The sequence below is a fragment of the Rattus rattus genome, chromosome 6, assembly GCF_011064425.1.
Source record: "Rattus rattus isolate New Zealand chromosome 6, Rrattus_CSIRO_v1, whole genome shotgun sequence".
In the NCBI taxonomy this organism is placed as follows: Eukaryota; Metazoa; Chordata; class Mammalia; order Rodentia; family Muridae; genus Rattus; species Rattus rattus.
This window is the reverse complement of record NC_046159.1, coordinates 133,398,977-133,425,808: the sequence shown is the minus strand read 5'-3', so window position 1 is coordinate 133,425,808 and position 26,832 is coordinate 133,398,977. Positions and strand designations below refer to the sequence as shown.

The window sequence follows — 26,832 nt, the reverse complement described above, 5'->3', positions numbered from 1 at the left end:
CTTCAGAGAGTCCAGCCTCCATCATGTGCGTGACAAGGATCTCTAAGTAAACGAACACTCACAGGTACCTGGTGTCATAGGCTAAACTGACTAAAATCTCTTAAAAGACACTGTGAGGAGAGTGGTTCTTTTATGAAAATAACTTTCATTATTATTATGGTTTTCTTGAGATGAGATCTTACTTTGGCTTGGGATTCATGGTCCCACTGCCGTGGCCTCCTAAGTGTAGAATTATAGGCATACATCGTGATACATGGCTCCAAAAATGGTTTTTGTTTTGTATTTTCAGTCTATGGTCTTAAATGATTGACAGCTTTCAGTTTCTCATCAAAACAGTCCCCACTCCCCCTCCCAAAATGCCACCACTTGATAAATGCCATGGCAATTATCTTTGAAATACTTCATCTCTAAACCTTAATGACCCAAAGAAATAATTCTTGTTTCATAACCAATATAAGAAAAGAGAGGTTTTTTGTTTTTGTTTTGTTTTGTCTTAGTCCCGTCTCTCAGAAAATAGCCACTAAGGGTTGTTGATCTATTTTTTTTTAACTCAGTTTATCTTCCCTCCCCACTTGGTCTTCACAGCAAGCTAGGGTAGTATAGGTAAAGCCAAACAAAGGAGAACAACAGAAACAAACCAAAACCCATCTCCGGCATCAGCTGAGTAGTGTGAGCTTGGGAGAGGGAGGCTCAGTACTGCATCAGTCAGTTGTGGAATGAATACTCCTGAACCTGGCCACTACAGAACAAGCAAATTCCTCCTTTCTTTGGACCAATTTAAACAAAACATGTAATGTGTCAAGATAACAGAAATCATGTTTGAGTGCGATAACCTTCCCAAAGATCTTAACATTCTCTTACAAGCTGGAACTGTAGGAAAACTGAAAAGGCCCAATGGGAAAACAATGCACAAAAGCACTGCACCTCCAGGAGACAGCGGAACCTCGGTTCTATTTCCTGAGGAAGTGGCAGAGAGACAGGGGAAAACAGATGTCTGGCCACACCGGTCCAGCCATTGAATTCATGACGTGTTGAGAGTGGTCTTCATGATAATACTTTTTCAACACCAGAAGTCCTGGTGTGACCTCATAGTCCCCAAAGTTGACCAACCACACTCTCTCCTTAAAGAAAGGCAGCAGTGCAGAAAGGCACTTCCATGGTTTCAGGGACTGTATGCGTTATGGGGAACGTGTGGGGTTACATGAGAAGGTAGTGCTCATTTTCCCTGATGCTATCACAGAGTGCCTAGGATAACTAAAAGGAGGAAAACCTCCTGGCTCATTACGGAGGCCTCAGCCCACTATTCTGGAGTTGTTCTGGCTGCACTATTTCTGGGCTTTCAACAGCAGCTCAGCCCTCTGGTGTCCAGTGGAAGCTCACCACAGAGCCAACAGGAAGCAGAGAGGAGCAAAGAACTGAGAACCAGATGTAACCTGTGAGTGCATTCCTCTCAGTGACAAACTTCTATCAGTGAGACCCTACCTCCTAGAGTCCCCAACACTCCCCAGCTGAGGACCAAACATTCAGCCTATAAGTCTGTAGGAACATTTCATATTCAGATCAGAATGCAAGTTATGCAGGACTTGAGAAATTTCGCCATTTTGGTGAAAGATTTCTTTATTGGTAATGGGGTCTTTAAGTAGTCCGAAACTAACACTCAAGAAATCTTTGCTAGTTAGGATCTATTGCCAGGAAACATTCTCAGCCTTCTTATGTCTGAGATTAAGGTCAACATTCGTTGGTGAGCAGAGATTGCTGTGATAGGCACCTTACAATATGGCAAAGGATTGAAATGATGGCCTCACTTTCCATGATGTGGGTGCAGCCAGCTTGTCACAGGTCACAACGAAGAGCTCTGTGGAACACCGTGCCAATCAGCAGTTTTCCTTTGTACACAGAGGCAACTGACGTACCTTGCAACACCGTGCCATTCTCTGCATAAACTACAGTTACTTTGGGGTCTTCTGATAAAATGTTCTGGATCCGAAGCACCTGTCAAAGAAATAATTCGAGGCGAATATTTTGTTGTCAATTAAGTCAGTTTTAAACTTGGAGTCATTTCTCCCTTAGACACACTATCTCATATAATTTCATCAATTGTGTTCTCTTCTAAAATTACATTAAGATTGCTGTTTCCTCAGCTGTGATTGGTTGGGTTTTGACCATGTGATCCTTAACAATAGAATTGTGCATAAGTGGGTAAGCATTGTGGGTAAGGCAGGGCATATAAGCAAGCACCACAGCCTGGATGTGAGACATTAGGGCATACTTAGGAACACAGTAAATGGGATATGTACACTGAATTTCCGTTTGGGGAGTCCTGATTTGATTGTTCAGTTGGTTGATTAGCACTGAGACAGTCTTTGTACATATCTGAGGCTAGCTTTGAACTTGTACTTCTCCTGCCTCAAACTCCTAAGTATTGGGTTACATGTGTGTGCGTGTGACTATGCCTCAAAATATCTTGATTTAAGATGTAGACAAAAGTGAAAGGTTGACCCAAGAAGCCATCTCTCTGTGGCATACGTACCCGCTCTTTTGACTTGAGGGTCCTACCTCTTAAGTAGGAATGATTTTTAAGTTTAATTTTTTTTCACTTAACTGAGAGATTTAATCGCATCATTATTGATTGTATATTTCGTGTTAAATTTGCCATGTGGCATAACTAGTGCCCGGTACTTTGGGGTAACAAAGCAACTTTAGATAACAAAGCCTAATACAAAGAACGTATTGTTGAGGCAGGGGACATGGGTTGTCCCCATTTACCATTTGTGTCTTCATTGAAGACTTAGATGGGTGACCAAATTACTCCTAAATTCTCCTTTGACAAGGATAAAATACTCCTTTTTCTTGAAGAAAAGAGGTCCATCACTGCAGAGCATTCAGTGTGGCTCTGTGAGGAAGCCAGGGTCTGGGCATAAAAGGATCAATGGGAGGGTTCAAATGACTTCGGACCCAGCTAGCTCCACAGACGTATGTCCCAGAAATCGCTGTAATGTTAACATATTACTTACAAAGAAACAGGTAAGGATGGACCTCAGTGTAACAAGCCTCTTGTTCATAAGAACTAAATCTTCTATGGGCAGTCTATTAAAATGATTGTATTCTATTCCCCTTATCATCAGAACGGGAGCAATTCTCTTTCTTTTTGTCCCAAAACAACAAAGCAAACCCTTGCTCGAGCAAAGGAGCCAAGTTTACCAGATGAGCTAACAAGCGAGAGCAATTAGAATTCAACGTTCTGTTCGCTCTTTTACATGCCGAGCACTTCACAGCATTCATTTCTTCAATCTATTAAATATACAGTTGAACAAGCCTAATAGCAGAAACTAGCAAAAGCCACAGAAGATTGCCATTAAGCACAATCATAATTGTCTGTAAATTTGGATATGACAGGGTTGGGAGTCACTTGTATTAGATTTTTTTCAATACAAGATATAGGAAGAAATGGTGTGTGTGTGTGTGTGTGTGTGTGTGTGTGTGTGTGTGTGTGTGTGTGCGTGTGTGTGTGTCTGACTGTCTGTCTACCCATCCTTTCAGGTGAGTGAGACTGATTTAAAACCAAGCTTTAAAAATACATATTTACTCAATAAAGTAATAACCAAGTAACACCAGGTTGTTTGATGGAATAACAGGTGTACCTACTACATACTAAAAGCTCAAAATGGATGCTTGAGATCCAGTGGGTAAAGAGTCTCACTGCAAAGTCTGACAACCTGAGTCCAGCTTCCAGGATCCACACAGCAGTAGAGAACCAATCCTCCCACCCCCAAGTTGCCCTGTGAACTCCGAATGTGTGTCATGGCATGCACTTGCATGTTCACATACACAGAGAGACACACGAACGCATAAATAAATGGAATAAAAAGTCAAAATAGGGATCATTGGATAAGTCATGGGTAATGTGCAAGTGCTGGTAGCCAATGGGTTTCCAATTTTTATTATTTGCACTGTAAATAAATTCAAAATAGCCTATCAAATAAAGACAGTGGTCAAAACAGGACCTTTGAGTATTATAATTAAGGTAGGAGAAGTCTTGTGGTAATGTATAGATAAGATAGTCCTCTGCTCTGCTTTGTACGGTCAGCTTTCTCCATAAGTTCCACATCTGCAGATCTAGGTGACCGCAGATGGAAATAGGTGTGTGGTGTGCATGTATGTGATATACATACATGTGTACAGCAAATATACACCTTCATTTTCTATCACAATCCTTTAAATAAGGCAGTATAGCTATTTAGATAGCATTTACAGTATGTCAAGTATTATAGGTGATATGAAGGGGTTTAAATATATAGAAGTGGCTTAGGAGAGCTTCCTGTCAGTAAGAGCACTTGCTGTGCAAATGTAACTCCTTGAGTTCGGATCCCCGGCACCACAAAAGGAGCTGGCATGGAGATTCAAGCTTTTAAACCCAGCATTGGGGAAGTCGAGAGAGGCAACTTCCTTGGCTTCTCTCTAGCCTATTGACAAGCTTCGTGTTCAGTGAGAAATCCTGTGTCGGAAGATGAGGTGAAGAAGCAGCTGGGAAGATAAGCGACATGACTTCTGGCCTCCTCCTATGTGTGCACATGGACAGAGGTCCACGCTCTCACACATATACACAAACACAAAGTGTGCAGGAATGTGGATGTGCGTGGATCATGATAAAATACCATGTAACTTCATACGAGGGAGTTGAGCATCTCTGGAGTTTATATCTATGGGTCCTACAGAAGCAGTTCTACAGTTATCCAGAGAGGCTGCAGTGATGCCCAGGATAGAGTATTGATATGAGGGAAGGGAAAGTTACACAGGAGAATGGATAACGAATGGATACAGTCCATCAGTGTGACACCATGCTATTTTTTAAACCATTGTGAATTCCTAGGTGGGAGGAACTCACTATTGAAATAAGGCTGTGGGCACCATCCATCGCTGGAAGTCCTTACCTCAGCCTTCAAGCCTAGGCTCTGACTTGTACCAAAGCCTGTTTGGAGGAGCCTCTCCAGCTCACTTTATTGCAGGCTGGAAAGGCCTGAGGAGATGAAGTAGATTCCCAACCCCAGCCTTTCCCCCCTGTGGATGACTCCTGACTGGCTAAATTCTCAGCTAGGTGCCGCTTCCTTCAAACAGCCCTCCATTTTTGTTTGTGTGTTCATTTTGTTTTGTTTCTATTTTTCCACTTCTGGGGATACTTTTTTCCAGTGTTTTGCACATGCTAGATAGGTTTTCTCTATGGAGTTATACTCTCAATACACTATTTCCTTCTCCTTCTGGCTTTGGCTGTCATTTTGTGCATAAACACACACACACACACACACACATCTCTTTTTACTGTGTCAGCTCCTGTTGTTGTCCTTATACAAAGGTGCACCTTTGTCGCCCCTCCCCCCCCAAAAAATTACCCAGTAATAAAGAACCACCTTCCTGGACTCTCACCAGAGTCCCTCCATTGACCTTTCACTTCTGAACACCCGCTCATCTGTTACATGCCCTCTCTTATTTGCACAAACAAGGAAGAATTGTGTTTTCAGTTGAAACCTGGTAGATAGGGCCAGCTTGTGTCCACTTCACCCTGCAAACTGACCTCTGAGCCGGGAGGAGTCTCCGAGTCATAGAATAAAATCCTCATCCCATTGGGATGGCATCCAACCCAGAGGTCCCCTGTCACAGGGTCCACAGAGATGTTATCCACAAGGGTGTCAAAGCTGAGGACCTGCCAAGGTACAGAAGAAGGTGCGTGAGGATGTGAAGAACTGGCTGGAGACAGTTCAGGAGACAGTCCTCCTGCTCTTGGCCACAGGACACAAGTCAGCCCATTTCAGCTTCACTGCAGGGAGGCACCCGACCTTCTGGCCGTTCCCTAGGGTTCAAAGACATGCTCAGTGTAGGGGGTGGTTTACAGAACAGAGGCTGGCTCTTAGGAGTTAAGTGAAATCATTTGCACATGCATCTAAAACTGAAAAATCATGTAAGTGTGACATCAATCCATTCTTTGCAAGAAAGCACGGGCATGTGATATGTTTACAAATATTCCAAAACCAAACAAGAAATGTAGATTCATTTCTGAGGAGGAACGTGGGGGACATGTAAGTTTCTTTATGGCCAATCATAGGCTGCGTAGCCAGGAAAGTAATGATCACCGAGGGTCTAATTTTTGCCTTGAAGTTGAGGGAAAGTTTGTTGTTTTGCTTCCTGGTGTTATTCAACTCCCTGCTCCTTTGCCGTTTCTTCTCTAAACATAAGCTGCAAACACATGATGGCTGCCCAGATTGCTGTCCTGGCTTTGCGCCGGCGTCATAAATAATAGCAACAATTCCTAATTCCACCATTCATCATCCTGGCTGGCTTCTACCGGGAAGAAATCCCATCTATTTGTTTACCTCTAATTCTCACTGGAGAAACAATATCTTCTATGCACTTGTGAGTCCAGCGATCTCAGTACCCAGGGACCCTGGAAATAACTGGTCGTGACTCTCTGGAAAGGTCTGAGCGTGGGTAGGCAGCTGTAATGTGCTGCCACTGCCCTCTGCTTCCTGCTCAAAATGAGAACTGTCCCCGCATGTCCACAGAGGGATTAGAGGGTTCAGGCAACCTGGCAGAGCTTCTCTCTCACTGTCAGGGAAAGCTCTCAGCCTTCAGCCTGGAAGAAGCTGCATTAGCCAAAGGAGGTGGCGGTGCAAAGCAGCCGCAGGTCAAAATCTGCTCCTGGCTCTTTCCAGCCCCCAGGAGCCATCCAGCCGGTGTCAGCGCTTTACTTACAGGCTTACATTAGCTTCTCACTGTTAGCGCTGAGAGGGGAGTTTGCCAGTGGCAAATTCCACCGTGGATAGAAGCCTGCTGAGAAACCCCATGGGAGTGGGAGAGGCACGGGGAAGCCTCAGAGCTCATCCACTCTGCACACAATTGTCATCTACTCTGCCAGGCACTCAGTCCAGCACCTGGAGTGTGCCGAGTACTGGACAGACAGAGCTTCTGCCAAACCACCAGCCGCCATCGAGCAGACAGCCTGATCTAGGTTCAGAAGTGCACTCCTGCCCTGTACATACCCGATGTCTAGCCAGGTGAATAAAATAAAATGAAATAAAATAAAAACCATTATAACGGACATCTGCATACCATCTCACAACCCCACAAAGGCATGTGGAAGATACTCAAGTCTAAATAAGACACTGGGTGGGGTGTTGATAAGGCAGCTCAGCAGCAAAGTGCTTGTCACTTTCCCCAACAGGGCCTGGATTCGATCCCCAGATCTACTTGAATGAAATGCCTTAAACAAGGAGCTGTTTGTTGTTGTTGTTGTTTGTTTGTTTGTTTTGTTTATGTTAACATCTGGATACTTTGAGAACTCCAGCTGACTGAAATGTGGCAAAGTCTTAGAGTCTTGGAGAGTAGGAGAGTTCCTTTCACTGTGGTAATATACCGGTAATGTATCATTTGTCATCATAACTAGTTGTCAGTGGACAGCTAAGCAGCATCTGGTACAGGCGCATGTTTGTGCAACTGCCCCCGACAGTCAGCCATCTCTAGAACTTTCAATCAGCCCAAAAGAAACTCTCCTAATTCCCATCATTCTGTTGTTCCAATGCATTTTAAATATTTTAATTATTAAAATTATTTTAATTATTCTACTGGAGGAATAATATCTTGCTATATAACTCAAAGTAGCCTCTGGCTCAGAATCCCCCTGTCTTAGCCTGCTGAGCACTGGGATTATAGGTGTGAACCACCATGGATGGTTCTAGGTCCTTCAAATAAGTGAATTCGTGCTATCTGTCCTCTTTATCTGACTCGTTTCACTTAGCATAATGTCTTAAGTTCATCCTTGTTGTACCCTTCCTTCGTAAGACTGACTAATGTCCCATTGTATGACTACACTACACTTGGGGCAGGGCATACACCATTCACCTTCATCCCAGATTTGATTCTTAACTTCAACAAGTTGCTCAAATCTTTTGGCATTCTGAAGCTTTCCTGGACTAATAGGAAATCACATGATTCCTCCAAAGCATGGATGTCACTGCATTTGACAGGTGCTAGGTTGGTTGTAATGATGAGAAATAACCATGTTCTGTTACCAGATGTGGAAGCCGGATCTGATCCCCTCTCCTACAGGAGCAAAGCCCTTGAATTCCATGTTGAGTGTATATCGAATTGAGCTTTATTGCAACGTTCTTTACCTTTCCCTTTGCAGTCGTACCTGCTGTTATAAGCACAGTCTGCTGTTATTCCCTAAGCCAGTCGGAGTGTGTGAAATTTCGTTTCTCTGCAGCTAATATTAAACTGGCTCTGCTGATGATTTTTAATGTCAAACATAATGTTAGATTTGATGTTGCTCTGAGGCAATTTTCTCTGATTGAGGCCCCTTGTGATGGTTCCTGGGACATGGTGACAGAAACAGTCGTGCAATTGACAGTGACATTGCTCCTTGCTGTGGGCATGGGTGTTGGCAGCATGATGTCTTCTGGCTCTACAGTGACGGGGCTACTTTCTAAGGTTCTATTTGCATAAGCCTCCTTTCTTCCCCTTGACCAAAACTTTTAGCCTAGACCAGAGTTAGAAGGGGAGGAGATGAATCCCTAATATGTAGTGAGCCCCACCACAGTAATTAAACAAATGTTTGCTTATTGGATGCTAGGAATTCTTCCAGTAATGAACAGAAAAAAAAATCCATCCTGATGGATCCTATAGATAATAAAGAAGACTTGTAAAATGTGCAGTGTGGTGGTACTAAACACTGGAAGCAAGAATTAAGCCATTGAGGAGTCAAAACCTATGGAGAGGTGGGACTGGTGTGCAAGCTGTTAGTATTTGGGTTAGGGAAGGTCTCACTGAAATGTCGAATCAATAAGAAGTGAAAGATGAGAGAGAACAGAGACCTGGAAGACAAGGGTCAAGAGTTTGCTGCTGGGTCCCTGGGAACAGCTTAGAAAAAGGAGAGGTGGCCTTGGGGACAGATCCGGGAGTAGCCAGGTCACCTGTGCAGCCATTGTGAGCATGTGGCTGTTGTAGAGGGAAACAGTGAGATATGAGGGGAGACTGTTCAAACACCATAAAGAGAAAGGAGACAGAGAGAGAGAGAGAGAGAGAGAGAGAGAGAGAGAGAGAGAGAGAGAGAGGAGAGGCAGAAACAGATACAGACACGGACACGGACACGGACACGGACACGGACACGGACACGGACACAGACACAGACACAGAGGGAAAAGGGGTGGTAGGGATTGAGGTAAGGACCTGAAGGGAAACACCCATCTTAAAGTTCTCTAGAGCAGAAAGTCTCAGAGTTGCCTAGGTGAGATGCCTGGCTTGCTGTTGTCCATTCTGCCACAAAGTAAAAGTGAACAACAAATACACAGTGATCCTGAGGGCTCCTAACCAATAAGTGAAAAATTCTTCACACCCACTCAAATTAGAGAATTCCTCTCTCCCTGCTTTTAATTTCACAAATCAATTAAAATCTAATTATCACTCGGCAAACTTACAGTGTTAATACATCTTACCTTCAATGGCGTTAAAGTCCAATTAGCATGCTTTTCATACACGTGAATCTTGCGAGCCAGAAATTCAGCGATATAGACATACCTTCAAAGAAAAAAGAGCTCCATCAAAGTGCTTGATGTAATGCCAAAAGCTGAGTTGGGAAAACTTGTCTTGGAATGGAACTTTGCTTAGAAACTAGAAAATGGAATTTATCTCAAAGCAAACTCAATTCCGAAAGACCTCGATGAGTCCATAGGGCACAATGTGTTTAATCACGGGAAATGCTTTGCCTAAGGTTATAGGTAATCATCCTTGATCAGCAAGGAAGAAACTCAATGCTAACACCAGCTCTTAATATTTGCACTATACATTGTTCCCTTTGACTTGTCAACCCAGTGACAAGTCCAAGGTTCTGCATGTCAGAAGATAGTAAGTTCTGGCTTTGGGGAGCCTCCATTAAATCCTCTTAATGACAGTCCTCTGTTTCAGGCCAGAGAAAGTATGAGAGAAGACAAATGTTTGTCCTCAATGGAGAGAAGTCTTTCTTTCTTTCTGTTCTGAGCCTGATTCTAACATTGGTTAGGAACATGAACAAAGAGCAACACCATACACCATAAAGATTCCTGTTGAGACTAAGTATAGTACATTCTAGAACATTAAGAGAAGTAGTGTGTTATTATCTTCTGTGGGGATCATAGACAATATGAGCAACAGAAAACTTCTGACATTACCTTTTCTGTGTTCCTGTTGCTCTGAAATTCTTGGTGATGTAGGATGTGGTTGTGGTACAGATGGATGACAGACAGATTTTATATGTATGTTGATGCTACCCAAAGTGTGGTGCCCAGACCAAGAGTGATCTGCGAACTGTTGGTTGCAAAGCCAGCTTGAGATAGCAGACTGCATCACTAACAATTACATTGTTTCACACAATAAGTATGCAGATGGAAGGAGAATGGTCTCCACAGGTCCATATATTTAAATGTGTTATTCCAGAGTTGGTGGAACTGTTTGGGAAGGATGAGGAGGAGGTGTGTTGGAGGCAGAATGTCACTGGGGGTGGGCTTTGAGGTTTAAAAAAACCTGTGGCATTCTGAGCTAGCATCGTCCCCCACCTCAACATGTAAGCCCTCAGCTACTTCTCCAGTAGCATAGCTGCTTGCCTGCTGCTCATCACAGACTCACCTCTACAACTGTGAGCCCACATTAAGTGTGCTGTTTTTTAAGTTTCCTTGGTTGAACTCTCTACAGCCATAGAAAAGAAGCTAAGAATAAGAGTTGCTGATGAAGGAGGGAACTGGGGCCTTGCTTTCCATTCTGGACAAGACCCTTTTCACGTTACGGACCCAGCTACACACTGTATCCACTTATTAGAGAATTTTTAAATATCAGTAGTGTTTCCATTTTCTCCAGTTTCATCTTGCTAGCACAACAGATTATATTACGATTGTGATTGTATTACATAGGAGAGGACTATGCTCTAAAGCTATCTAAGAAGACTCCAAGCAAATCCATTGTGTTCTAGAAAGCACACATACTTGCCATCAAGGGAAATGCCAATGCCGTTAGCTAAATCAAATCCATCTGCTACCACTTGGACTTTATCTGGACTGTAGTATACGACATTGGACCATGACAGGCCCAAGTACATTTCCCAGGACCGTAAGTATGGGTCAGCAAAATAGTGATCATTTGTGGCATAGAAGCTCTCAGGTCCAACAGCAACTATATCGTTGATGCTGCAATTAAAAAAATACACATGATCATACACAGAAAGGTAGCACTTGAAAGCCAAAAGTAATCTTATGCGCTGATAGCTACTGAAGGCTAGTCTTAAAATCAGAAGATGGCATGGGATCTTCACAGCATCAGGGACATCTCAGAACCACTGTGACATCAGTCCTAGTCATTCTCCAAAGATAATAAGATGATTATTAGCACTGGGACGTGAAAGTCGTAGAACTGCAGTGTAAATGTAATGGTTTGGTGTGTGTGTGTGTGTGTGTGTGTGTGTGTGTGTGTGTGTGTGTGTGTGTGTGTGTGTGTGTTTAGAAAACATTGACTTAAGCAAGAGAGCGTTATCAGAGCAGGGCGAATTAGCACACATGACACCTACTGCTGTCCATCAACCTCATTATAACACAGAGTGAAAGCATTAACCAGCTATCACTGTGGTTGAAGCATTATTTAACTGTGTCATCTAGGGGAAGGCATGTTGGGGCCTCAGTTTCCTTCTCAGTGCCAGAAGGATGATGGTCTCCTCTAGCATTTGCCATAAAGTTTTGTGCCTCTTAACTGAAGGAACCAGTGAACGAGAATGTTCAGGAATGGGAGTCAGGCTCTTTTCTTGCTGATTAGCATTCTCTCTGTGCGGCTGAAAATGTAAGATATATGAGTCTATTTTTCAGCTTTAATAGGTACAATAGCAAACACATAAGTGACTCATTCCTTGCTGATTGAGGTGACGGAAGTTCCCAGGGGGCATGATCTGAGAGAAAATTATCCTTGCTCTACTGCAGAGCGCATAGTGGGAAAGGCGTCAGCTGTGACGCAGCCACGCTCAGGAGCGAGTGAGATGAGGCTCAGAGCCTCCGTTTCTCATCTGTAAAGAGAGCTTAAACGATTTTCTCCTCAAAGTTGCATGGCTCATTAGAAAAGCCTATGGTCCGGAATCTCAGCTGTGGAATCACAGTGCGAATTACAATGAGCCAATGCTGTCAGCTTCACAGGGAGTCAGACACACACTAAGTCTTCTATCACCAGCCGCTACTATTACCACAGTGGGGGAAAAAAGTCCATGGAGTTAGGATGAGTCTGTGCAGGTTTTGGACAGAAACTGACAAGCTGCTTCTACCTCTCTCTTTAAAGCAGATTTTGGAAATTAGTATGCTGTTCTGCATGGAAAAGAGAAGATGGGAGTGGTTTGCAGAAATAGCTTTGAAATTTGATATACTGTTTGAATCTGGATCTGCCTGCCATTGTCACAACGTGTAGCCACAGCATGTCACCTATCTTTGAGCCACTTCCTGAAACTCAGTGTTCTCTCTGTAGCTTGGCATGTTGGGTAAAGATGAAATGAAACTGTAAATGGAAAAGCCCTGCCGCAATGTCTTGCCTGCATAAAGGACCTATAATAACAGCCGTCCTATTGCTGTTAACATGATCAGCTTATGACTGATGTAGTAATTCAGATGTGCATACTAATCCTTATGTACAGAGAGCCAGAGTCTAGTTAACTGTGGCCCTCTGGTTACTTGCACTCTAGCTCTATGCTGTCGATAGAGAATATTTTCACAACTGGCCCAGAAAAAAAAAAATACATGCCCATTCTGTAAAACTGGAAACACTTGAGGTGTCCGATATTAAATGGTGACTAAAAAATAATAATTTTGCAATTTCTTGTTACTCTGAGGGCCAGTTCTGGCTTCAAGCTAATCCTGGCTACATTAATGGCTGATGTTGTCATCTCAGTCAATGGCCCGGATAGGACAAGTCTATAAACAATTAAATCCACTTGGGACATAATACTGGCGCCAACTTAAGGAGCTGCTCCCCCCTGAACAGGCCGTAAGGCGCGTGTTTAAGGCAACCTGCACAGCACCTGACTGCAGCTGAGACTCCTCTCACTCTGCCTGTTACCAGCATTGCCTTGGTGCTTCCACTTTCCATGTTTTTCTCTGAATATTTTTTGGGTTCTTCAGATACTCAATGGCCTCATTCTAGCCGAGGTTAAAGACACGTCCGCTATTCCTGCCTTACTTGGGCTTGTACTGGGCATTGAACCCAGGGTTTGGTGCATGCTGGACAAGCACTTTTTCAACTAATCAACACCCTGTCTCCTAAAAGATACTGGTTGTATCTTTAATCTACCTCTAACCTATTCTCTCTACTTGATCTTACCCTAAGTATGCAGAAAACCTGGGCCTTGCCTCCTGCTTGGACAAGAGTGGATTAGTTAAGCTTTATTCAGTAATTTGACTGCTTCCCACTCTGCTTCCTTGTCTTCAAACCTGCTAAGTGAGGAGGGAGAGGAGAAACACAGGTAAAAAAGCGTCTCCTAGATGCCAAGACTTTGCTAATGGACTGCAACAAATACAGATCTAAATCTGCAAAAAGCATGGTGGACGAATGCTGTTCTTAAACGATACAAGAAGAAGCTGGGCTTCTAGAAAACTATAATAAAAGTTATTTGGGGAGATAATATTAGATTGCCTTAAATCCTTCACTGACCCCATAGACCACTTCTTCACAGGCAAAATAAAAAGGTTAATGTTGGGGTTGCTCTGGTTCTATGTGTACACAAATGCTTAATTCTGACCAAGGTCTGGTTGCCTTCAGAAAAGCAAATGCTCATGTACAATGGCCTGTGTTGTGTAAACCTTGCTCCCCAATTTAAAGCTATTGGTTAAATAAAAGTGGCTACAGCCAATTACTGGGGAGAATAGAGGTAGGCGGGGCTTCAGTTACCAGACTGCAGGGCCACAGGTAGGGACCATGATAAGAGGAAGGAAGAAGGAAAGAAGAGGACGGAGGAGAAAGAGGAGAAGGAAAAGGAAGAGGAAAAGGGGGGAGGGGAGGAGGAGGAGGAGGAGGAGGAGGAGGAGGAGGAGGAGGAGGAGGAGGAAAGGCAGGGAGAACAGGAGGTCTCCATTAGACGGGATGGACCAGGAGCATGTGGCTGAGTGAAATGCCCCGTGAGGACAGACTGACGGAGCAGAAATAACCCAGGCGAGATTCAGACAGCAAGTACATGAATAACTCAGCTGAGAATTAGCTGATAAAGCATATAAAAAAATCGTTTGGGGGTAATTCGGCCAGCATTTGTGCTAAGATGACTAAATAAATCCATAGGAATCTGCCTCACTTATCGGGGAGCTGGTCAGGTCATATTAAAAACTATAGTGTTAATTACTGTTTACAACAACAGATTGTTGGGTTGACACATTGAGACCCTTGTTTGTCTGACTTTCCCATGTGCTATGTTGTCCAGGAATCTAACATGGAGCCCAGTATTCCCACTAATAGTGCAAAACACACCGCTAGTAGATACAGTGTAAAGATGTAGAAGATGCATTGTGTTTAGAATGTTCTTTTGCATATGTGTCTGAAAATCACAAGACCATCTGAGATTAGCCTTGTAAAGACTTTTTTTCTTTTTAATTTCTTGGGATGGCTACAGTGTCCACCCAGCATAAGGAAGACTCGGGCAGAAAGGCACGAGCCCACTCTTAGGGTCCCAGGGTTTCAAAACATTCTGAAGAACATACGAAACAGTGAATCTGCCCTGGTCCAGAAAGAAAACTATGAATGAGCCATCTTCTGCAGTTAGGGGAATTGTGCATACAAGACACCTCAGTACCTAGGCAGAAGTTCATGGGTGATGGTTTTCAGATGCAAAAGTGATCTTTCCTCTTCTTGAAATTTAAACACCTCCACGGTGGACGAGTAGTCTGGGTGGTTTACCACCAGTAGGTACACAGCATTATCTGAGAGGAAATGAAAAACAAATCTGGAGGCATTAGCGAAGCGCTCAGCTGTCATTTCTATCCCCCCCCCAAAGCAATTTCCACCCACCTCCAATGAGTACTTAAGGTGTCAGGTGGATGGAATATTTTCATCTTCCTAGAGAAAATCACTCATGATTGCTCCTAAGAAAAGTGGCTAAAGGAGAAGCTAGTGACAAGTTCTAAAGACAACTTCGCAGGAGAAAAAAAAAAAAAAACAACTTGAACTTTAGAATGAACGTCATCAGCACTGAAATGTCAGACAGCTTGTTATGCTTTGATAATTAGCATGATCATCACGGGATACCAAGCCGGGGTAAAAGGACTGAAGGTGTGGGAGCTGGACCAGATGCTGTGCTTGTGTGTAATTTACACGGTGCATACTGAAGATGACACATGCCTCAGGAAGGATGGAGAGAGAGAGAGAGAGAGAGAGAGAGAGAGAGAGAGAGACAGAGACAGAGACAGAGACAGAGACAGAGACAGAGACAGAGAGAGACAGAGACACACATAGAGATAAAAACAGAGAGGGGAGAAGTTAGCCATAAAAAAATACTCTAAGTGGTCAAGGAGGTATGAGATAACTTTTGAAGCCTCTGACTATCAAATTGGTATTTAAAGAAACTGCTACACTGCTAAGCAGATATGAACAGAAAAGCCAGCTCAGCTCAGATGCATATATTTTTTAATTCGTGTTAGATTTAAGTACCGCAAAGGGCTACGTATCATATCGTATTATGATATCATATTGTAATATGATGAAGAGTCAGTGCATAAGTTAGGGTCTTCTGGATGATCAGGGACCTTCTTCCCAACAAGATGATATTAGAGCAGAGACCTACACAAATTGAGAGCAAACCATGCGTTTAGCTGGAGAAATAAGATGACATGTTGAGGGAAGAGAATCTACAAAAGCCCTGAGGCATGAGGTTCCTTAATGGTAAAGTTGTGATTAGATCTGAGAGAAGAAAGAGCTGGGGAGCTGAGGCAGCAGAGGGAGAAGACCATGAGGACGCTTTCTGGGGATTAGGGTAAGATCTAGGTTTAATCATTTGGGACCATGAGCAAGAAATGACATATCCTGAGGCTACAGCAGAAATGCTGGCATAGAAAGAGTAGAATACATGTTATCAGAATAACATTAACCCCCCCCCAAAAAAATAATAGGAAAAAAGGACAGGAAGGAACAGAGCCCCTAGGGCAAAAGTGGGAAATAAAACCAGAATTCATATTGTATACAGGAGAGTCTGCTTTAGAAGTTGATCCTCAAAAAAAATTTGTATAGAGGATCCACATGTAAGAGTTTTACCCTGGAAATAGCAAAAACTCATGGTTTGCAAAGAGAAAAATAAAAGAACCCGTTCCTTATGTCCATGCAGAGTGGCGATGCTCTGATGTCTCACACAACTGAAGCCTGAGAGCCCCAAAAGGGGGTCTAAACTCACAGACAGACAAAGGAGCCCAGGACACAGTGTTGAAAGTGACATCTACCTACAAAAGAGTCTGCTAACACTACACCAATTTTATTTTTTTTTTAAAAAGTAAATACACAGCAAACACTATGTTTCTTCACACTTAAAATATTTTGAGAAGAAAATAAAGTGGCAAAGATTAGTTGCACATATGGAAAGACATTGACAGGTATGTGCATAAGCACGCATGCACATAGAATTAGTGTTTGATATTTTAAGTTGAAGGTGATCTGCAGAGAGGAACACAAACAGAAGTATCGAGGAAGAGCCTTCAGAAGTGAGATTAAAGATCTAAAGGGAAAAATATTAATAGCCTATATTTGGAGCCGAGAGAGCTGTGCAGGAAAGCACTGTGTCTGCTGTAGAGCTAGAACTGCGAATGCATCTTCTTTCAACTGTTTCACATGGGAAACCTATTGTAATTAAAGCTGAATCTATAACTGTTTGGTAGACATAATCTGAATATTACTTTATAAAATCCGTGGTTTTACAAGTCTCAAATAATTAGCACTTTCAGACATTGAAATTATGTTTTACATTGTTTACTTAACATAGGCGTTGTGGTGGTTTGAATATACTTGGCCCATACAGAGCGGTACTGTTAGGAGGTATGACCTTGTTGGAAGAAGTTTGTCACTGTGGGGGTAGGCTTTGAGGTCTCATAAATATGCTCACATTTGGCCAGAGACAGACTCTCCTGACTGCCTTCTGGTCAAGATCTAGAACTTCTTCTCCAGTACTGTGTCTATCTGGACACTGCCATGCTTCCTGCCATGATGCTAATGGACTGAACCTCTGAACGTGTAGGCCATCCGTAGTTAAATGTTCTCACTTATAAGAGTTGCCTTGGTCATGATGTCTCTTGACCTAAGACAGGAGGTAAGGTTTTCCACAAAAATCCACAAAAAATTATTCATGATCAGCTTTTGGTAAGACAAGAAAAAAATTCACATTTTCCCCTTTAAGTTTTTTAAACTTTAATATTAATTGTTACCTTCATCTATGAATGTGCTAATCCCATGAGGGTTAAATAAAGACATATCCAACGTATTTCCCATAACTGCTAACTCCGACACTGCTGGCTCCTTCTCATTCAAGTCCATCAGAAGTATTTTTCCAGGCTTACTGGGATCGAAACTTTTTATTCCAGGATACTTTAACCCCTTAAAAGAATAGCAGAGAGAAAACAGGCATATCATAGATACTTCAAGAGCTGAGAGAGATGCTGATTAACCATGTGTCCACTCTGACTGCCCTGTCCCATAGATGACTGCAGGGCTACCTCTTAACTTACTGACTCCTGACAGGCCCACAGAACACCCCGGAAGCAACCGGCTCTCTAAGGGCATCCCCTACACACCTCCCGTCACTTTCATCCAAGCCCTATGTGACCACAGCACAGCTGCCATCCCTACAACATAGTAAGATGGTTGCCCATCTCATTTGAATGTGGACACTGGTATATAGAAGACCCAAGGAACACTTAGTCATCAGTCCCAGAACATGTTCGAGAAGACAATAAATGTCAACAGACACTCACTGTGCTAAAGAAAGTTAGTCCATTAGGCAGAATCTCTAAGTCTTCAGCACCCGCTTCTGCAGAGAAGGTAAGAAAGAAGACAGACTGTTTCAAACATGCAGGAAGCTGAAGATCCTTTAGTTACCTCATCTTGCTTCAAAATGGGTCTCTGTCTTAGCATCTGTTTGCCAGGTTCAGAATGAGTCCTTTCATTCAAATTCATGAATGTGATCGTAAGAAAATTGAAGAATGGATTTTTATATTTCTTTATTTATTTTAGGCAGAAGTTTTGTATCCTGGGCTAGCCTCAACCTCTCTTTGTAAGCTGAACGTGGCCTTGAGCTTGACCCTCCCAGGTGAAGGGATTACAGACATGGGCCACCTTGGTTATATGGAATTAAAAAAAAAAAAAAACACCAATGTCATCAAGCACAGTGGCCATTTGCACTTACTTCAAGTCAATGGCTTGTATCTCAGAATCTCTCATATACTGTCCATGGAAAGTAACAGAATGTAAAACACGCATGATACTTTGGAAAGAGCTTGGTAGTAACCTGAACTTCAAAACTCCAAATGCATATGCTGCATCACAGTTCCAAATCAATTAAATATCTGAAAAGCATGATGTAAATACATGCAGATCCAAAATGTAGCATTTCAAGTAGGGATACTTTGCTGATGACCTGGGACCATGCACTTGCTAAAGCATAAATATCAATGTCTCTTCAAGTGAGTATTTTTCAGATACTCAGGGATATTTGACAATAGCATTATACTTTCCTGGAAAAAGTGTTGTGCCATGAGATATCTTCTCCTGCTTAAGAATCTTACCTAAATGCCTCTTCTTCGGTAGCCAAGGACCACAGGCATCTCAGATGAATAATTCTAAAAGCAAAAGTCAACAACCATGGCCTACTCTAAGCACAGCAAAACTGGATCTCAAATGAGTCGGCCTCAACTCAAGAACACAATTGCTTGGTGGAAACAAGTCACAGGGTTGAGCTCTGGGATTCTCTGAGTAGGTTAGCAGGAGTCCCATCCCTCCACCTTTTTTTCTTTGCTGACAGGTCTTGCCTCTCAGGATGGAGACCAGTAATTATCTTCACAGCTTTCTTTCTAGCTAGATACGAGCCTATCCCCCAGTTCTGTCTAATGAGATCTAAGGGGAAATCTGCTGAGAACTTCTGGGGAAGACTCTTCTCTCCAACACTCAAAAGAAGCGCACGAGGAAAAGCCTTGTGGTAAGTGAGAGTTCATTTTAAAAATTACTCTTTCTTTTAGGCTTTATATCATTCTTCCCTCTCCCTTCTGCCATCTCCTTATGTGTGTTACCGTGAAACCATTGTTCTAGATATAGTTTTTGTTCTGTTGACCAAACAATAGCCAATCAATTGAAACACCTTGGTGATATGCCCGTGGAGTTGGGTCAAAGCTTATGGCATTTGTAATCAGCTCCCGACTCCATATTACTCTACTGATTCAAGGTTGTAAAAGGTTAAGAAAATGTATAGCAATAATATGTTTGCATTTACAATGTGATGTCTCCTCATCCATCCATATACATACCGATTCCTTTAACTAAGGTACAGTTAGGAAGATCTACCGGTGTTACTTCACGGAAAGCATTTAATCTTGTTCTGGAAGGGAGAAAAGAATAGAATACACATAAAAAATTCAGAAGGTAGAGCTGAGGTGCGAAAGGAAGCCCACAGAGCTCTCGTCAAGTGTCTTTTGCCTTGGGTACAACCTGAGTTAGTTTGTATTCCTTGGCAACTGATTCTTCAAGACCAATGGGGATCTAGGAGTACAACATAAAGTTGAGCAAAGATTCTTATGTGCAGAGCTAGGCAGATGCACAAGGAAGCATGTGGTGTCCTCCAGGCTCTATGTATTATGGCAACGGCAGGGACTGTTCCCTCGGCTGTATTCGGTTTCCACTGTGGAAAGTCAGGTTGAATGGCAGCAAGGCTCCAGTTAATGTCATTAATATCCAAGAGCCGCGCAGAGGAAGAGGTGGCTATTTCGCCAAACACATAAAGTCCAAATACATATGCTACTTCACAGTGACAACTACGAAGTTACAACAATTAAACACTTGGAAACCAGAATAAAAATAAAAACAATTCCAAATGCTTGCATTAAAATGGGGATATGTCCTGTATAATTCAAGAATATTTACTTTCCACCTGCCTTTTCTGTCTGGCTCTACAGCCCAGATGGGGTGTTTGTTTTTCCAATACAATACTCAAAAGTACAGATGTTTTAAAAAGTATATACAACTTCAGAAAGTCATATCCAAGGCCAGCCTGTGAAAAGACATCACACACGTGGACAAGCATCTAGACACACACATGTGAACACAGGCAGGGAAATGGCTTATTGAATCTGAGTGCATAAGCGTCATCGCCAGGGGATATTTGAGCGAAGGACAAAGGAAAAGTGAAGGGATGTGAGAGGGAGACCCCAGCAGGCTCCTGAACGGAGCAAAGCCATTGCTGTGGTATTTGAAAGAAGCAGGCTACCATGTTAGCATAGCTGGGAGATCAAAACAACAAAGTATGCAGTTTCTAGTCTAGTGACACAGTCTAGTCTGAATAAGTACTGACAGTTACCCAAGAGTCCCTGGGAATTTCACGTGGTTTGTGATGAGTTGGGATCGTCTCTTCTCACCTTCCTGGAAATTTAGTTTCACAGAACAGGAGCCAAGAGTGAGTAAAAAGTGTAAAAAAAAAGAAAAAAAAAAACCAAAAAACTCTTCCTCCCCATGACTGAGAATACAAAGGATAACGAAAGTTGAGAATGTGTCGCTTCAAAGAAAAAGAAAGAAAGAAAAAGAGAACAATTGAAGCATTTCTACCCTTATGCTATTGGCTATCCATCCCACAGTCTAGGGAAGTCTGGACCAATAGCGAACAAGTATCTCCTTCATGAGAGCACCTGAGTGTGTCCTCATGCGTGACCAGAATGGAAACCCACAGGCAGGGATGACAGAGGAACGGACATGACCAAATTGATGAGGAAGATGGGCCATAGTGGAGAACTGTGCTCCCTGAGTGAAGGAAGCAGCTTAGGAAGCCCATAACTCAGAAGGAATGCGATCTGTCCCTTGACTTGGGAGACAGAGAAGCATTTCAGAAATGGAAAATGGAAAATTGTCAGGCTGCAACTTGACGTGGTCACCATAAAAGCTTATGACAGTGCAACAGAAGGTAATGGTACAGCAGTGGCTTACAGACTTTTCAGACAGAAGTCCCAACCATGGAAGGCATTTTAGACAGTGCAAAGCAGACAGCCGGTGTGCACGAACCTGCAGACAGCAACAGCAACAACAGCAACCACAGCAATGCCCTTGAAACAAGCTCCACAAAACAATCCACTAATCCTTGGGAGACATGCTTTCTTCTGCTCCGTGAGGGCTTGAAGTCAGGGCCCTGCACATGAAAGGCTGCACTTGACCTTTGAGCCGTATCCCTGACCCCATGTGATAATTTCTCGATTTTTGTTTTGTTTTGTTTGTTCAGACCCAATCGATTTTAAAATGTTGGTCATGATTTATCAAATGTATTTTGGGACCCATGACTAAAGATCCTTTTTTTTTTGAAAGAACGTACAGCGACTGTTTCTAGGGTGCCTTCATGAAGTCAAAGGATGGGTTCAAAATGTTAAGGGAAAAGTTCAAATCAGAAGGCAGAGTCGCAGGCAAAGAGTATTTCAAGAACGTGAAACCATTGAATGTCGAAACTTGTGGAAGAAACCAGTGACTTTTTTTTATATATATATAGTCAAAGCACACAAAAAGAGGTTCACATTAAATATGACAGGTTTACACAGAACAGAGAAAGGTCAATTGACTCAGGTGTAGGTCAACAGAATAATCCCAGCCTGAGCCTGAGCCCAGAGTAAGCAAGAAGATATGAACTCTGCTCCCGGTTGCCCTGCGTCCAAATGTATGGCCCAGTCAAGCCGGGACTCAACAGGATGTCATTGACGCCACAGTTCAGGTCCTACACAAGCCTCTTTTAGCCCTCCAAAACCCCCCTTGTGTGTTTGTTTCCCTGATTACAGATGGCTAAGGTTAAAAATCTGAAGCGGCTAAGCCAAGGTTGGAACACAAACAAGAAGGCAAATCGGCATCCACCCCTCTCACTCGGCACAATTTACAGACAATGCCACTTCGGAGACCAGGATACACTTGGACACCTATCTGCCTCCAAGCGTGTATCCAGCTCACGGCTTTAAGGCTGGTCTCTGGTCATGTATCATGTCAAGGGCGAATGTTCTGGGTCTCATAAATAAAGTTCAATGTCTGAGATGTGTCCTTGATTCCAAGACCTCTGAAGTCCATCCAGAAATCACATAAGCTTTGCTGTGAGCTGTTCTGTACAAACAGACACTGGCTCCCTGCCAAACCACACTAGGCCCTCAAGCTATGCTGGTACTCTGGGCTCCCAGGTACTTCCGTTTGTACTATCAGCCTTTCCTCATTTGTTCTGGATCTCTTTATGAAGACTACCGTGTGCCAAATCCCATACTAGGGTCCCTTCCACTTACATCCACATTCAATCCTTCAAACAGTTTAAAAAAAAAAAAAAAAGAGTCATGGCTTTCAGGCTGGGCATAAGTTCAGACACAGAGGACTTGCTTGGCATATTCAAGGTCCTGGGTTCAGGGTTCAGTCTCTCTCTCTCTCTCTCTCTCTCTCTCTCTCTCTCTCTCTCTCTCTCTCTGTCTCTCTCTCTGTCTCTCTGTCTCTGTCTCTCTCTCTCTCTCTCTCTCTCTCTCTCTCTCTCACACACACACACACACACACACACACACACACACACACACACACACATTTTCCTTGTTCCATATGTAAAAAGAAAAAAAATCAAACACCAGCTCAGTCACATGTGATCCCTTAACTTAAAAGGTACATCAGAGACATGCAATTAGGTGTCCAGATACAAAGCACTCTGCTTCCTACTTCTTTATACCCTTTAATTAGCCCACGGTGTTTTTTTTCTTTACTTTGAATGTGCTTTATCTCGACAATCTGCAGCTTGTTTCTGCCTTCCGAAGCCTCCTGTGGTCTTCTGGGATGAGATCCGTAGCTCCCTCATTCATTTTCACGGACCATGACATATATGTCTACCAAGTACCCTGTCATGTTGCTTTTCAATAATTGGGTTTGGACCTTGTGGCTCCCTCTAAATGCTAAAACTGTCGAGTAATGCTACACCATATTGAGCCTCTGGCTTCCCGTGTGAACATGGCACTCGCACATCATGAGGAGACTCAGATGTCTGCTGAATTGTCCTGTGGCACTATTAGCCTAGTGCACCAGACGACTGAGAAGATGGTATGGATACACTGACGGGGGCCAGCGGGGATGAGAAGAAATTCAGCCTTAGCCTGGGTGTCACAAAGAGTTAAGATAATATTCAAATGGTAATATAAACTACCCCCAAAGGCTCATTTGTGGGAGGTGTGGTCTCAGAGGGAGGTGTGGTCTCAGAGGGAGGTGTGGTCTCAGAGGGAGGTGTGGTCTCAGAAGGAGGTGTGATCTCATTGCAGTGATCAGAGGCAGGATTTTAGAAAGTGACTGGGTTGTTGATATAATCAATAGAGTAATGCTTTCATGGATCCATTATTGAACAGACTCTCCAGAGAACATCGACACTAGAGAAAGTAGGGCTGGGCTGAAGGAAAGAGGCCACTGGGTCTATAGCTTTGAAAACCTGTCCGGTCCTCAAGCCTTTAACTCTGATTGGTTCTCTCTACTTCGTGGTCATCATGTGATTATTAGCTCTCTATCACCTGCTCTCGATAACCCCGCCCCCATGCTGTTTATTCATCCTTACAGCCGGACCACAGCCATGGACCAGCCTCCACGGGATTCTACCTCTAAACCTCTCAGCCAAATAAGTCCCAAGAAGTCAGAGAAACACACCAACAACTAATCCCTAGTCTCTTTGGGTGGATTTGGAGATCACATCTGGCTTATTATCAGCTCAAATTTATATATGACACTGGGATGCGTGCTATTTTCCCATAAGTTTTAGGAGAGAAACAGGCTAGAATGTTAATTGGCATTAACGTGACAGAATGAATGGGAAGTTGCAGAAACGAGGTCTTGTCCGTGTTGCAGGGAATCCACCATCGTCTCTGACTATAGGGCATTCTGCCTAGGATGAGTGAGGTAATAGAGATATGTTGAATTAATACTAGCTTTGTCATCCCCATCCAAAGAAGGAAACACAGAGACCTTTCATACCACAGTGGTAAATCTCAGACGGCGTCTCTTTGCTTCTCCACATCGCGTATCCTCAAGAAGCGTTCCCTGTTGTCTTTCCTGGGTGTTCTCTAGACTTTTATGATGTATGCCATGACAGACACAGGCAAGATCTGACTACAAAGGTGAACCAGACCCTCTTTTTATTTCTTCTTCTCTGCCTCTCCCACATCAGAAATTCAGGAAGTTCTCAAAGGTACAGAATGAAACTGCACAGACTCTGTGACCTTCTTTCAACTCCTAATGTGTAGACCACGCCCCTGCTTGCAGACAGTCTATTCCCACAGAAGGCTGAAGATGGCTGTATCTATTCTGAGGGCAGAGCTTCCCTTGATGCCAAGATACATCACAGTCTTATCTTTTTCTTTCCTGGGCAGATTCATGACCTTTTGGAGTTTCGTGTGCCTTTTCTCCAAAATGGGGGTTGATCATTATTCATCCACCATGCTCCTGCCTCTGGTTCCAACATGGGAGAGGACAGGGGTTGAGTATACTATCCAGAAAAGCATAAAAATATCCCGGGGTTGGGACCTAGTTATACTGATCTGATTCAGTCATGTGAAGCGGGGCCTAAGACAGCATATCCAGGGAGGTATTGGGCACACCTCCGGCCCATGGATCCTCTTGTGTTGAGCCTTTAAGGCTTCTAGAAAGTTGGTATCGTTTCCCTTCCTTCTCCTGTCTGTTATCCCCTGGGGTTCTGCACACGTTCTCAATTTGTAATTTAAGTGATTCTTAAAAATGTAAAAGCCCAAAGTTTGATAAGGTAAAAACCCAAATCTGGCTGTAGACATGGATCTCTGGTAAGATGCTTACTACATGGGCATAAAGACCTATGTTCTCACCCCTGGCACCCATATAAAAAGCAGGACACAGCAGTGTATACCTGAAATTCCAGCATTGGAAAACAGACAAAGGCAGCTTTTGAGGGCTCTTTACTAGACGATCAAGGCAGTCAGGAAGCTCCAGCCTCAGTGACAGAGAGACCATGCCTCAAAAATGAGGTAGAGAGTGACAGAGGAAGATTCCCAAGACTCCAGGTCCACACATGGACAGGTGCAGCTATGCAGCTATCCATACACATAAGCATATAACATACACACACACACACACACACACACACACACACACACACAAACACACACACAATATTTCAAGCTCAAATACTTTTCTAATATTATGTGATTTAAGAAATAATACTTTACATAACCCAACTCTGTGCCAAAGATTCTAATTAGTTTATAAGAGCATATGATGGTTTATTTCCAAATAGTCCATGCTCGTTAATTTTTTACTTCAGAGTAAATAACAGAGTAAATAACACAATAGTATTGACTAAGCCTTTTGCAGGAGAATGGGGTATAAACTTTGAACCCTCCTAAAGGATTATCATGAAACTTCTTATACATTTTTAGCCTCCTACCCAGTAGCACTCTGGTGGGTTACGAAGTCCTTTTGAGGGAAGCAGGAATTAATACCACTGAATAGTTACTGCCTTCCAGGGTTTTTGTTAGCGGTGTTCTATATATGGTACCATAGATGGTTTATTGGAGCAATTAGTGGTTAGATCTCTAAGTGTTGTGCCCAAGATACCTTGATCAAAGCCAGACCAGTGGTGGAGTTCACGATACCCCCATTACCTCAGCCCAGCACCCACTGGAGCATGTGGAGCACCCCAGGGAGCAGTTGCTCCTAGTGGGCCAGTTACAAGTAGGCTTTCTGTCTATTTCCCTAGTGGAGCCTCGGATTGAGATTCTCCAAGCCAGGAAGGTTTACTATATTCAGGGAACTCTTTTTCACTAATGTATTGCAAACTACCTCCATCCCGAAACACACACACACACACACACACACACACACACACACACACACACACACACACACACCAGTCTGCTATTTGGAATTTCTTTTTCAAGCCAGGTTAAAACATGACTACAGCCCATGGACCTTGCTGACATATCATTTGTGTATCCTGACCGTCCCCAGCTCTCAGACACAGGGCAGGTTTTTAAGAAGCACAGGGAAGACTGACAACATCTACGAACCACTCTTAGGTGTGCGTCCTACCCAGGGCCTATAGATTTTCCTGTTAAGAGCCAGGAGGGCATGAATATGCTCCTGGACCTTGGAGGGTAGGAAGCACGTGGCTGCAGCCCTCACCCCAACCATCCCAACACAACTTACTGATAGGAAGACTGATGGTTCTTGTAAAGTGCCAACACCAGTCCCACGAGGGTGAGCCCTAGCAGTTTCGCCATGTCCTGAGACAAATGGACAGACTGAAGGATGGACAAGTGGAGGGACGCTGGTCAGTCCTGAGACCTGCAGCCTGGTGGCTCTGACAACTCCGGATTGGCTGGCCTGAGCCTGTCTGAGGCCCGCCCCCCGGGTGCCACAGCTCAGAGTTCTTTAGCTGCAAGCTGCCAGCTAGGTTCATTTCCCTTGTCCACCCAACCCATCCCCCAATTTTAAGGCGAGAAAAGGCAGAACAGGTGCCTAAACTAGTCTGGAAGGGATTAAGCAAGCAGGAGGAAACTGAGAGCCGTGGGGAAAATATGTGCCAGGAAATAAATAAAATAAACAAAACAGTTCTAATCCTGT

The 26,832-nt window shown here is 43.3% G+C and overlaps 1 protein-coding gene across 2 annotated transcripts; it reads right to left on the bottom strand.

Moving 5' to 3' along the window:
* Window positions 1-1,599: 1,599 nt before the first annotated feature.
* Window positions 1,600-26,565, bottom strand: Pon1 (paraoxonase 1). Of its 2 annotated transcripts, none has more exons than XM_032905298.1 (9): window positions 26,416-26,565; window positions 19,524-19,594; window positions 17,979-18,034; window positions 17,433-17,601; window positions 14,822-14,948; window positions 11,001-11,201; window positions 9,483-9,564; window positions 5,570-5,698; window positions 1,600-1,992 (listed from the first exon to the last, which is right to left on the bottom strand). In XM_032905298.1, the coding sequence occupies exons 1-9, from the start codon at window positions 26,487-26,489 to the stop codon at window positions 1,834-1,836; spliced, it is 1,068 nt and encodes a 355-aa protein (XP_032761189.1). In that variant the 5' UTR covers window positions 26,490-26,565; the 3' UTR covers window positions 1,600-1,833. The 2 variants fall into 2 exon arrangements, with proteins under 2 accessions (XP_032761189.1, XP_032761190.1); XM_032905299.1 differs by having other exon boundaries at window positions 17,979-18,031; window positions 26,416-26,513.
* Between the last annotated feature and the right edge of the window lie 267 nt (window positions 26,566-26,832).